The sequence below is a fragment of the Odontesthes bonariensis genome, chromosome 16 (assembly GCF_027942865.1).
Source record: "Odontesthes bonariensis isolate fOdoBon6 chromosome 16, fOdoBon6.hap1, whole genome shotgun sequence".
In the NCBI taxonomy this organism is placed as follows: Eukaryota; Metazoa; Chordata; class Actinopteri; order Atheriniformes; family Atherinopsidae; genus Odontesthes; species Odontesthes bonariensis.
In genome coordinates this window covers 18796968-18810660 of record NC_134521.1, presented here as the reverse complement: position 1 = coordinate 18810660, position 13693 = coordinate 18796968, and the positions used below count along the sequence as shown (strand labels likewise).

The 13693-nt window shown below is 40.6% G+C and overlaps 1 protein-coding gene across 1 annotated transcript; it reads left to right on the top strand.

Annotated features, from left to right (window-relative positions):
- The first annotated feature begins 881 nt into the window (after positions 1-881).
- On the top strand, positions 882-8070 carry tmem218 (transmembrane protein 218). Its single transcript, XM_075487216.1, has 3 exons — positions 882-1341; positions 2073-2175; positions 6889-8070. The coding sequence occupies exons 1-3, from the start codon at positions 1232-1234 to the stop codon at positions 7021-7023; spliced, it is 348 nt and encodes a 115-aa protein (XP_075343331.1). The 5' UTR covers positions 882-1231; the 3' UTR covers positions 7024-8070.
- Positions 8071-13693: the final 5623 nt, after the last annotated feature.

Sequence of the window (13693 nt, the reverse complement as noted above, 5' to 3'; positions counted from 1 at the left end):
CGCTATATTCGAAGTCCGGCTCCCCAAAGAAACAATGACACAAAAAATGCTTCTTTAAGCAGCTTTTTCATCATACGTCGGCTTTACAGTGTGTACGTTTCTACCTTCTGTTTTTCATTCCTCCAAACACGGATGCATGGATGATACGAGTGTCACCTAAAGGCAACATGTCTTCTTCCAGTAAACACTCACACAGACACCACGTGTTGGAGCGCGCACGTGCACGCGTGCCAGAACAAACACACACCTTTGAAAAGCGGACCTGGCCAGCCCCCTGTTGGTCTGCATTAACAACTGCATGTTTTAAAAAAAGAAAAGAAAAAATAAAGACAGCTGGGATAATGCCGAAAGAGCCCGAGTTTCTACAATGCGCCAAGCACAGAAAAGATATCTGCTGCCACATGAAAACAATCTATTAAAAATCACGGGCCAAAAAAAAAAACAAAAAAAAAACAAAACAATGGAATAACATAAAATAAGGGTTGGACATATGGCTATTAGAGCTATTTTACCGACACAATCATATTTTCAGATCTGTTTGTTCTAAAAAGGATGCCTCTGTACTCACTAGTTTTGATTTAGATCATTCTCCCGCTGTTTCAGTCTTTCCATCTGTGCTCAATTGTGGCTTTCCTGTGCACATTTACCAGCTCTCTGATTTCCCTTTAATTCCTATACGTGCCCGTGTCCAGACAAATGTAAGAAATGTAACATTGTGTTTGCTGTATTAAAACATTTGGGAGATTTTCATACTGTTTGAGTGGCCGTGCTTCCAGCTCTCCCACCGTTTCCACGCAATCTTCCTTTTAAGTAACGGTGCAATTGATTGGCTGGTCGTCTGACTCATTTGTCCAATCATACTTAAGTTTGTGGTTACCAGGAAGCGCAGGACGCTAGCAAAGCGCCTATTCTACCTACTGGTACCGTCTCTCAAATGGGGAGTTTGTTGTTACTTAAATGGAAATTAGACTTCTTAACCCACTATTTCATATATAGTACGCTTTGGTCAGTCTCAGCGTAGCTACATTTTAGTTTATGGCAACAGCAGCTAACTTACCCACTTTCGGTACCACTAGCTATTGTTGCTAACGCTACTTCGAGAGCCTGACTGTTTTTGTATTTGAATGCGATTAATAATGTCACAGATATCGTTTCTAAACATGTGTTTGGTCCACATTGCGTTTTGACGCTCCACATTTGTGTAAGCTACCTTAAATCTGCGTGACAAAAAATGGCTGAAACGGTCTTGCAAGTCGGAACTGGCGTTTTCGTTATTGCTATTGTTTGGATTGCGGCTCTTGTGTTCATGTCGATGCTGCTGAGAGCATCCGGATCCGCAAAGTGAGTGAGATAAGCACCTCCGTACACTCCATAAGTAAACTATTTATCAAGAAAACCCCAGATACGAGAGGGCGAACCCATACTTGAATTAGTCCGTGTCATATGTTGGCTTGATTCTCAACCAAATCACATAGCAACATGACTTTCTAAGGCTTTTTGGATAATTCGGCATGTTGATAAGTTATCAGGTAACAAGATCAATTGCTCGTCTACTGTAGTTTGTTTTAGGGGCAGGAAACTGAGGGAGTACCAACATGAGTCAGTTTTACCTTAACACCTAGTGTAGATTTTCACCATCATAAAACATAACTTGGGTTAAAGCAGGAAAACTGATAGATTCCAGATCAAGAGGTAATTCACAAAATGTATTCTCATAGAAGACAGCAGCAAATATACCTGAGAACCTATGAAACAACTGTATTGGTCTATCGACGTACAGATCAGTTGCTTGAGCCAAGCACCTTGTAAATCCTTGCTTCTGTGATCTCACCATTATTTGACAAAAGCCAGTAAATGTGTGCTTTCCTGCGTATTGCACTGCGAGACCAAATGCTGTGGAATGACAGTAGATCTAAAGTTCGTGTCAAACATGGCAATATTTGCTTTGCTTTGCTGGAAAAAATGTTAAAAACTCACTAAAAGCTGTCACTGTTTAGAGTGTGAGTTGATCACCTGTGGCACACTTTACATTTCGTATAAATTTACACAGACTGTGTGTGTGTCTCTCGCAGGTTAGGAGTCGTCCCCGTTTTCCTCCTGGCTCTCACCGTCACTTTGGTGCTGGTGTTTTTCCCTCGCAGCCCAGAGATCCCACCCCCTTTCAAAGAGATAGAGGTGAGCTCACACACACTTTTGTCTGCACTCTCCATTCCTAATTAGTGGGTCAGTTTTTTTCAAATCTACAGGTTTGCATTGTCGGTTCATCAACAACAGTTCCCATCTCATATGCTGCCGAAGAGATCAATAGACATGTTTCCATTTATAATTTTGTTAAGTTTTGAAAACTTAAAAAGACCATATTTACTGCGTTAAAGACATAAAGACCATGGCTATCATTATTGGCTGTTATTGTGGCTCATGCTAAAGGAAAGCGTAATGTAGCCCGTCTGAAAATGAAAGCAGGCCGAGATTGTTTTCAGTTTTGTCGCTGTGCCATTTGGGATTCATTACCTACCAAATGTTTATGCCCAGACTGAAAACGCACTCGGCGCTTCATCTTCTCCTCTACTGTGACAAGTACACGTGTCTCTTCAGCACACAGGTTCGGTCATACGAAAAGGAAAGCTTTACATATTAGGGATCTGATCCACACCAGGTCTTTGAATTGGGTAAATACAACCTGAGATTAATAACAACACATGACATATTACATGGTGTCATCATTCATTTAACAAAAGCCAAAATGCAGAAGCAGTGTGTGAAAAGCTACGTCCAAATCATCAGCCCTCCACCACCGTGCTTGACAGTTGGCATGAGGCATTGGTGCTGATATGCTGCGTTTGGTTTTCTTCAAACGTGCTGCTGACCAGCAAACTGTCATAACTTCTGTTTTTATAAAGCTGCTCAAACTTTCTGATGATCAGCCACTGGCTTCTACTTGTAGTGGTAGCGGTAAAGATGTGAATCGGATTTTCACACGTTGCTCCGTCTCTGTCATGCTTCGTTCTTCGTCTGAGGTCGTGTTTACCGAATTTTAAGATGATTATTTCTTTTATGCTTGAATATGTGAAACCACAAAACGAAAAGCAGATGTACTTTATTTTTCCCCAAGAGGTGTTTTGGCAAAACTTAGGTGATGTAGAGTTGTAACAGCAGCATACAGAATTATTTTAAGGATATAGGCTCTGGTTAATTGTTTTAAATTCAGTTGAATATTACTTTAAATGTAAGGCTGGTGCATACAAACAAACGACCCTAAACGAAAACCTCCATTCTGCTCGACTGTAAGCTTTTATCCCTAGCACTGTATGCCTGTAAATAGTGCCACTGTGTGCACTTCTGTGCGTGTGCTTATTGCAAGGGCCTGTTCTGCTTTATCTTAGTCCAACAGCAACACAGAACAAACACTCCCCCATGTTGCCGCCGGGTCGTGCCAATAAGCCAGCCAGATCTGCCAAGCAACCTGCCACCCCATAGAAATAGCAGAGCCCCGTCCTGGCCATCTAATGTTTTACAGCTTTTGTGCAATAGCAGATACCAGACCAGCGACAGAGAGAGGCGGGGAGCATTATTGTGTATTTATTTAACACCTTACAGTAATGCAAGCTATTTAAATTTTTTTTGTTTGTGGCGTTTTATGTATTTTAATGAGGAACGGCGTGTGTGTTGAAGATTTGAGAACTCTACACAAAGTGGGTGATCTTCCCCATGTCTGTAGCCTCTTTAAAACACTGGAATCGATTCCTAAAGTACGTATCGGTTTATTTCACTTGGATGTCTCGTGGAGAAATCCAGAAAGTCACATTTTGCAATACAATATCGCAGAACATATCTAAAGGGTTTTCATCTACCCAGCATTTCGTTAAAGTATGCAAGAAACAGCATTTTTGGATTTATTTTAAGCAATCGCACACGAAAACCTGAAACTTAGCTGCGAGCGGGGAGATAATGCGGGTGTGAGAGACATGTTTAACCTCTCGCTGTTAAACAAAAGTAAAATATCACAGAAGCAATTAAGCCAGTCTTGGACTTGGGGTGGGGGTGGTTTATACAACACCCCACCCCCCACCTGCTACCACCCGGTGTCACATTAATAAAACATGGCCCACACACTTTGGGCTCCGGCTTGCTGCGTAATTGGCAAATTAAAAAGTGAGATGTGTTAAATGCATCCATAAGCGATGGCGTACATCATCCCCACCTCCCCTAGAAACCGATGGGTTTCCACGCATATACACACACACACACACACACACACACACCTAGTGTCATTCCACAGCAGTCCCTTTCTGATGACAGTAGTTGGGCTGCGGCTTTTCCTCTGCCATTCTGGCTTAAGGGGGTTTTCTCAGTTTGTATTCTCGTCTTCATGGGTGGCTCATGATGGATATATTACCACAGACCCAGTGTAATCAGTGGAGCATTGAGCCAATCGTTCAGCTTTTAAAAACTCCAGGAAACAATTACATCCCATCAAGATCTGTTGTTTCTCTTAGAACAGCCCCTAAATTGTTTTATATCTCTTTGTGGACTTACTTGGGTGATCTGCAGCGCTGTGCAATTTGTGTCCACACTGATCATCCATCCAGATAAGGAGCAGCAGGATCTGGGAGAAAGAAAACAAATACAAGAAACCCCAGAATAAGCATTTGATTTCAGCGGTTAACACAACAAACAGTGGCATCCATCACAAGTTGTTTTAAACTCATTATGTGGTGCATTTCTTCCACGCTATGAACTTCTATTTCTCTTTCCATAATTGATCTACAGTCATTTTTGTATGTGTAAGATAACAAGAGGATGTACAAAGCAAAATGTAAATATTCATTCACAGCCTTTAGGCTTTATTTCAATTTTACGCATTTTCTCTTGATTTTTCATCCAGTGTTATAACAGCAGAGTATAAAACACATTTAATGTCTTGTTAAACCAGGCTAGAATTTATACGAATATTCATGTAGTACTTTCCATCAGATCTGTCCATTAAATGCCACCCTTTACCATTCAGGTCTCAGAATGAACAAATCATAGCCTGTTTGTGTTGGATGTGAAGACGTTCTCGATAGGTGAAACAATTGGAATACTGGGGAACACTGCATGTAAGGTGTTTTAGTTAAAAGGGGACAAAATGAGCACAAGAAAAACAGCGATCTCATTTTGCAAGTCACAGCTTGAGTGTTGCAAATTTTATGAGGCTGGGCCTATAGCAGCAGGTCTGCTGAACGCAGCACAGAGTTTGGGCTTTTTAGACGCACCAGATATCTCAAATTAAATCTATCTGTTGCCAAATACCTGCTCCTCTATCAACTTCTGACAGTAGTCAAAAGAAAAGTGACATAAAAGAAGCCTGCGAGGTACAACCGTACACAAAGGTGTCCATCAGTGGTGGTGCTGTATGTCACGGGGGTGGTGCTTCAGGTAGTTCATCCGTCAGTTAGTTTACACTCTAGCGAAGCAGCAGCGGGCCATGGGGGCTACTTGCTATCTAAGACACTGTGCAGAATGGCCCTCAAAGCCTTCCATAGTATACAGTACTCATTAGTCCCAACATTTATTCTAAATCATTAGCTGCTCATGGTGTCAATAGAATAAAAGGAGATGTTCAGTTTAAATAGTTAAACTGATGGGTCGTCTATATGACCCAGAGGTGTTTAAGTTTCCACCTCACATGTGCTTTTAACTGTATACTGCATCATAGACACTGCAGCGATGCTCTGGCTTTTAGTCCCCCAGCTGGGTGAGGGAAGAAGCCATGGCGATGGTAAGCAAGAAAAGTCAGCTGACAAAAAAAAAAAAAAAAAATGGCTCCTACAGGCAGCTTCACAACTATCTATACTGTTGCTGAAACATCCACGAGTTAAATTCAATCAAATAATACATTATTAATCCCCTAAGGGAAATTATATTTTTGCAGGGTAAATCATAAAAAGAAAAACAGTCATTATTGAAGGCTGTTGGTGTAGACAGGGATGACCACTGTAAGCACGGCGGTATCCCCAGTGTGGGGAGTTCAGGGGTTTTATTGGTGTGGAAGAACGGTGCAAGATGTGGGGAGGTACGTAAACCTGAAGAAATTGAGCAGGAGAAGCACGTAGAGTTGAAGAAAGGGCTTATCTTAACAATTGTTGGTCCAACTCAGCCGCAGGAAACCTAAACTAGCGTACACCCGAGCAGCTTTAAGAATAAGTTTCATTTGAAACTGATCTAGAGATCAGTACAGTGAGTTGGACACAAGCCTGTTCTTGAATAGAACTTAGAACCTATTCTTGCTTATTTTCATTTACAGAGCACAGGGTTTTCCTTCCGGGAGCAAATGTTCAGAAACTGGATTAGTCTTTTAGCTCATTCATTTCTTTTGTTCCCTCTTATTTGCTCTGAGTCGTCTTTGTTCGATGGTTCTTCATCTCCTCTCCCTCTTTCAATTGTAGCCCAGGTTGTAAAGTTCTATTCTGTGCATGTTCTGTCTAATTTTCTGCTACACTGCCTTATCTGAAATATTCTGTTATTAGTAGTACTGCTGAGTAGCTATATTTAATAAGTGTTTCCATTAAGGTTAGACTTTAGGTGAGCAGATATAAAATGTCTTCCTCCAGCAAATAGTAAACATCCCTCTGCACAGTGAAGCCACACCAGCACAACAAAGAAACAGAAAGCATGACACTGGTCAGTGAGACTAACCCAACTTTTAAGACAACACTAATAGCTCCGTTTGTGAATTGTTGTATAGATACAGATACAGCATGTAGAGTGGAAGTCTGCAGCCTCAGAATCCGATTGAAAGCCCTCTTATGACATCTAGTGGCTAACAGAGGAAATACTGCCCCACTAAAGACACTTTATCAGTAAAAATACTTCAGTGTGCATTGATTCTGTGTCTTTGCTCTGCAGATAGTAGACGCTTTGTTCATTGGTCGCTACGTGCTTCTGGCTGTGGTGGGTGCCGTTTTCCTGGTGACGCTCTTCATGTTGCTCCCCTTTCATTTCCTGGAGCCGGTGCATGCCAAGGTCTTAAGAACACACTAAGCTGGCAGCTCAGGAGTGGCACCGGAAGGACAACCCCCGATGTAAACAACATAGCGTAAGCAGAGCTGGTGTGTTGTGTGAAGGTCGTCCGCCTTGTGGAGACGGACCAAAGACTGCACCTGAACAGACTCGGCAGGACAGCCAGAGCCGTCTTCATGGACTACCGTTTGTGGGTTGAAGACTATGAGCAAACAACACTGCTGTTGGTGTTTCTTTGTGTTTCATGTCATTTAAAACAAGCTGTAAAAACACACAAAAATATTTTTACTTGTGTTTTAAAAAAAAAAAAAATTTTAAATCAATAAATACGTTTCTTGAGGTCTCTTGTCGAAAATACCCTCGAACATGATGAAAGCCCAGCAATGTCAAAGGTCACCGCACCAGGATGCTGAAGAGAAGAGCCACAAGTTATTTTTTCCAAGGCTCTGATTTCATCTTACTTTGAATCATCAGGCACACTTACAGCACGCTCACCCAGAGCAGGAGTGACGACGATAAACAACAGGTTGGTCAAAAAACCAGCCACAAAACCACTCACCCCATTTCTCTACGGCCACCTAATCAGTGAAGAGCTCTCACCCTGATCTTAGATACAAGTGAAACAGTATTTACAAGTGAGTTTTAAAACAATATATGCAACATACATTTGACGAAATGAATTAGATGAGTAATCAAAAGAACATCTAAACAAAATGCCTGTACGCTCTCACCCCTCTACTCCAGCTGCCCCAACCAGGTGATCAAACAGGCGATTCCCTCCCTTCAGCTTGAAACATTGGGCTGTCCTCATGCATCCACTCCATGAAAAACGCGCCTCCAGGAAATAAACTTCAAAGTGAGAGACGTTAGTGTACTTCCAAAATAATAGATAACAAAAACACAACATTTCTATGCAAATAAATTCAATATCACAATGTACGTTGTAGGTTACGCGTGTGCGTTTTCAACTCAGTGAGGAGGACATTGCATAGAATGCGGTGATTCTTATGCTTCTATTCAATGTAGCCAATTTGACTAATACCAATAACAATCTAAAACGCTACTTTAAGAATGGCCTGAAAGTTTATTTATATGACATAACATAACATCTCATCTCAGGGTTTTCTTTTTTTCTTCTTCTACAGAGTAACATCAATTTGGTCACTTTACTTTGTAGTACTTGCCTTTTCTCTTTTTTTTTTAAATTTTCTCTTTTTTTAAATTCTGGTTCATGTCTGTTGTTGCTGCTGTGACAAGTGAATTTCCCCGTTGTGGGATAAATAAAGTACAATCTAATCTAAGACACGACGATACTTTTAGAAGTTATTCAAAAAGTACTGTCTGAGCTGCACTAAAACTGAACCAGACCCAGTGTGGGTTATGATCTGTGTCGAGTGGAACACTAGAAGTTTCCTCTGCATAATTCCATCTCTAACAAAGTTATGCTCGTTTCATGTATTGTGACCAGGCTGAAGACTGAGTGTTTTGTACGGTGTCAATATCCTTGACTGATTAAGCTTTGTGGTATATTTAACCCTACTCGCTCAAAGTTTCTCTTTAACGCAAATGTCAAAGAAATGAGAAGAAAGGCTGTCACTTTTATCAAATGACATGTTCGTGAAATATTCGTCGTTGTCCCCACTGTTGTAGCTCTAGATCCATCTTAACTTGCTTAAACCTATTTTATAAAACAAGACTTGATGAGCTACATATCTTTGCACACACATCTTTCCATGTTGTTGCAGATGGCATTGCTGTAGCCACAAAGGATGTGTTGTAGCTGCCTGTGCCAAATAGCAGGCAGTCGGATATGATTTTATGTGGCGCCTCACTTGGGCGACAAGATAGCAGATTAGCCGCGTTTCCACTATGCAGTCCACAGTTAATCTGTCCACAGATTTCACAATGTCACAAAATACTGTAATGGCAACTTTATTTACTGTATGGAACACATTTCATAACATGTAAACCCAACGTGCTTAACGTTGAGAAAACACAGAAAATAAGATACATTCATGTATAAACATAGACAAGCTGGGTTTTATAGATGGGATTTTCTTTTTTTTTCTATTTGTAGGTGAGATATTTCTTCAGTTTTTTAAGAAACAAAGTGAGAAAAACACATGCAAGACATCTGTAGATAACACAGAGAGATCAGACCTGAAAATGATTTGGCCTGAACAAGTCGGCCACATCTCTTATTTTAGTGGATTTGGCTTAGGGTGATCACAAAGTCAAGACCGGAACAATTTGAAACCAAAGTTAGCATAAATCTTTACATCGGTACATTACAAAACCCTTATATGTCTTATCGCTTATCTTAAATACGTCTTTGTCACATCTCACATTTCCTCTATCTTTTATCTTTTCTTTGAACCATGTTCCATGTCTGATGTGTTGCTTTGTGTCATCTTTTGTCCCCCTGCTCGTCTTCTAAATCATTCCATGAAGACAATAATTAATTCGCCAGTGATCATCGACTACATATTTTCTTAACAAGGTGATTTAATGGCAGACGGAGCATCCAACTTAAGTTTCAATGAAATTAAGGTCAGATCAATAGTATCCAACAGAGATGGAGAGGGCGACTTAATCATGATCCATAGCGCTACAGAAGTGGAAAACACCGTCAATGGTAAAACCTGAATTATCCAAGAATTGAAGACTGGAAATGTGATGTTAGGAAAAGTAAATGTGAACTTAAATCATTTTTCCATTTTCTCTGAAGAAAAGGAAGCTGTATTCAGTTGACAATTGAGTTAAGAAGCTACAGGCATTTCTGTGTTTTGCTGTTGTTAACTGCTGTTCTCCATACTGGTTTCAAATTTGCCAGCCATTGAATCATATCCTGTACTGCATTGTCAGATTATTTGGTGAACACAGCGCCGCATTCACATGGTTCCGATGCTGATTCCATGGAGTTTCAATAAGCAGATGATTCCAGAGAGTAATGAGCTTTTGCAGTATAGAGGCTCAATTATAAGCGACCCCCTCCCACGTCCATTTTTAAAGTGTGAAGCAAGAGGAGACGTGGAGTGGAATTCCAACCAGGATGATGAAAGAGAATCTAATGAATCAAAACCAATCCTATTAGTTCCGGCCCACATCTCCATACTGTGGTCGTTTTTCTGCACAACAATCCACTGCATGATTTCACACAAGCTTGGGAACTGCAGGCATTTCAGCAGGGTGGGATATGGGATCTAAAACCAGTCAACGTGGAGGGACTTTTTACCTCCAATTGACCGCATAAGTACTACAAAACGTGATCTTAGAACCCGCAGAAGGTGGCAAGCAAAACGAGCACCATTAAGAGCAGGGAAGAAGCTCAGCTGGCAAAGACATTTAGTTAAACTTCAATAAATCTTTGACTGATCAAAAATTGGCCTTCTTTGCAAATTTTCTGCCGTAGCTATATCACTTCCTCACTGTCTTCAGTCTTCAAACACAAGGTCTTGACTGTCCCAAAAGTGTAGCACATCTCATAGTTTCCCTTGGCTTAAACCCTCATTCTCACATGCTCCAACTTTTTTAATCTTTTCCTCTCCTCATTTTAATTTTCGCAGCTAAACTCTGTCTTCAGGGAGTGGGAAAATGAGCAGAACAAAGCATGTGGGGGTTTGAGGATCATTTGGAGCTGGGAGACAGTCTTTGTGGCCCAGCCAGCTGGACATATAAAGAGATGGGGGTGGGGGTGATAGTGAAAGAGAGACCAATGCAAGGGCAAAGAGGTGTGAGCAGAAAGCTCAGGGTGCTTGGTTTTGAGACTGGAGAGGGGACGGGCTGCACTCCTCTTGGGGTAGAGCTTGCATTCAGACGCACTCAAGCAGAACTTCTGGCTTACCATTCACATCCTCGGCCATCTTGCCCTCTGTTTGCGATATGGACACTGTCACCGCCCCGCCCAGATCCCAAAACAGTGAAAAGCCATTAAAGATTTCAGGCAAAGTTTGTGCACTTATCCCCAAAGAATGTGATTCTGTTCAAGTTAAATCAAGCAGATGGCAATGTTTGCCCTCCCTTTCACAGAGTTTAGTAAATAAAACTGATGAGTGCTCTTTGGGGTAAACCCAAAATGAGCCAGGTAATTTTAAGTCCTTTTATAAGATAATAAGATAAGAGTTTATTCAGCATCCAGTGAGTGTTTGGCAAACCTCCGGACACAGGAGTTTGCTGGATAAGTATTTTTTACTTAGTTGCAAAAGGTTTAGGGATAAAATGTGAAAATGAATCAAAGCTCTGTTGCCCTTAGCAACAAAAGGAATGTTTTTTTTTTCTCAGTCCTTTTGTCTATAGTTAGCGGATGCTATCATTGCAACACGCAGTAGGGGGGCAGTATCTGCAAACTGATATCTTGGAGGTGCCTTGGCCTTTTGCCTCTCTCTCAGGAAAGAATCACCACAAAGCTCCATCTCTTAGGAGATGGATGGAGGCCCAAATGAGGGTCACGCTGCCCACCAATGGCCCTCTGCTGCTCGGACATGATGTCCCATTGAGGGCTGAGGCTTTGCCCTATAGGGGGTTCCATGTGACAGTGTAGAGTATTGGCCAGGCGTAGAAAGGCAATAGCTACACTGATCAAAGATAGTGGTCACAACAGCTTAACATGGGTGGCCTCAGTGGATGCGCATATGTCCCAGGGGCTGGGTTTTTCCCTCTTCTTCCCAAAATATGAATATGATTGTTAAAACTCAATGATAATTCAATCTATTTAGGCAAATGTAATCATCCCAGTCAGACACATTTAGTGTTGTGTGCTTCAGTCAGCAGCGACTTCTCCTCGCCCATTCTGCATTCAGGCAGCTTGTTAAACATGGAAGGGAAAAGAGGAGGAAGCAAGATATTACCACATCTGAATATTTGAACCACGAGGTAATGTGTTTTTTAAGCTTACTTTTTCACGATCAAAAGTCAAAATAGCAATTACAATCCATTTATTACAATTAATAAATTAGAAATCAATATAATTGATGTGAACATTCACATTAAAAGAGGTTATTTCTTAAGCCGTGCTTAAAGTTAAATAAAAGAACATTTATTTAAGGGTTATATTAACTTAAAGAGCTATATTTGAGTGATTTGAGAAGTTTGTTCAACATTTTAAGTATTAGTTAGTATTTTAAGTATTTGGATGTTACACCCTCAAATTAAAGCAAATTTGCACCAGGGGATTACAATGGGATTGGTAACCTGCATGTCCCACAGGATATGACTAAAATCTAAAGGAAGCAGTTGGTTTTAACATTGCTGCCCTTTCCTCTTTCTTAAGGACGTCACTTTGAGATTCTGTTTATCTGCTGTAGATAGTTGTTTTTTAGGCCTGACTCTTCTTCTTTTGTCCTCCACTTGTCCAGTTTCCTCAAATGTTTTAAGGACACACTGCACACCATGCTGAGATATAGTTTTCAGCTAACAGCTCTTTGGGAATTACCTTGTTGCTGCAAAAAAAAAAAAATATTTTCTGTCTGTCAAACTGTGTTGACTTTGGCATTTTTCATAGTGGCAACAAAAGAAACAGGCTTCTAGTAGCAAAGTGCCTAAAGATGCAATTCAAAATTGGTTCTTTGCTAATTTGTCTGTTATGTGTAGACACAACACTGGTTCAAACAATGAGTTAGCTGCTTTTTTTAGACCTGAATGATTCATATGTCAGTGTTATGTAGCATAACAAAAAAAAAGAAAAAAAGTATATATCTGTGTGTTCCTCTGAAAAAGGAATAACGTCTGGACTGAAAATAAGTGAAAAAGCTGCCAATTACCAAATAAATACTTTGAAAGACCTTCAGAAAGTCTAGAAAACAATTGCTCAAGACCACTTTAAAAGATTACGTGAGAGTCTGGCTGCCTGGAAGCAAAAATATGAAGAAATGAAGGATGGATGCTGGCTTTTTCACATTAATGCACAAAAGCTGCCAAAAGATGAAACTGTATTAAATAAATATAGTTCTCAGTCAGTTTTGTTGTCTCATTTTCGAATCTTTCGTCTCCATCTGCATATTACTGAATATTATCACATTTTGTGCATCAATGTGAATTGCCATTCATTATCCTATTTAAAATAATCCACAAATCAATCCAGCTAAAGAAGGGCCACTCCGCTGTGGTGCTGCACCAACTCCGGTCACAAACACAAGGATAGGTAAAAAGGAAAAGATGCATCTTATCTGCACTACTTTCCAGTTGATTTTGTTTACAGGTTGATATAAAGCATAGCAAATTAGGAGTGAAATCTTTTTACTCCCTGGGAGGCCTCTCAAACCAGACGGACTGACTGCATTTCTAATGAAGGCAGAGCGTTCTGACATGGCCGACTTGGTACTTTTGTTTGCTTCTTGCAGGCGAGCCAAGATGATGTATGAGACTCATACTGTGCAGACAGGCGGCTACAAATTCGCTTGGCTAGTTGACTGGTGGGAGGTTGGGTAGTCAGTGAAGACGGAAGGTGGGGGGTGTTGTCACACTTTAGCGAAGCATTCTAAGTAAAAGGAACCTTTTCAATCATTTTTTGTCTTTTTTGATGCAGAATACAAAAGTTTTACTTTGGTTTGATTGACATATGATGAAGTAAATACTTCAGAGTGACTTTTTGTCTGTCCTGCAACTTCAAAGGTATAATTAGCTCCTTCTAGGTGCATCAGTGATCAAAACCAATGCATTCCTTCAGTTTATGATATAAATTGCTTATTAAAAA

Excerpts from the sequence above, each read along its gene's own strand:
- tmem218 (XM_075487216.1), top strand. The coding sequence starts at position 1,232 with ATGGCTGAAACGGTCTTGCAAGTCGGAACTGGCGTTTTCGTTATTGCT. Across the intron at positions 1,342-2,072 it reads AGAGCATCCGGATCCGCAAA|GTTAGGAGTCGTCCCCGTTT; the intron begins GTGAGTGAGATA and ends TGTCTCTCGCAG. Across the intron at positions 2,176-6,888 it reads CCCCTTTCAAAGAGATAGAG|ATAGTAGACGCTTTGTTCAT; the intron begins GTGAGCTCACAC and ends TTTGCTCTGCAG.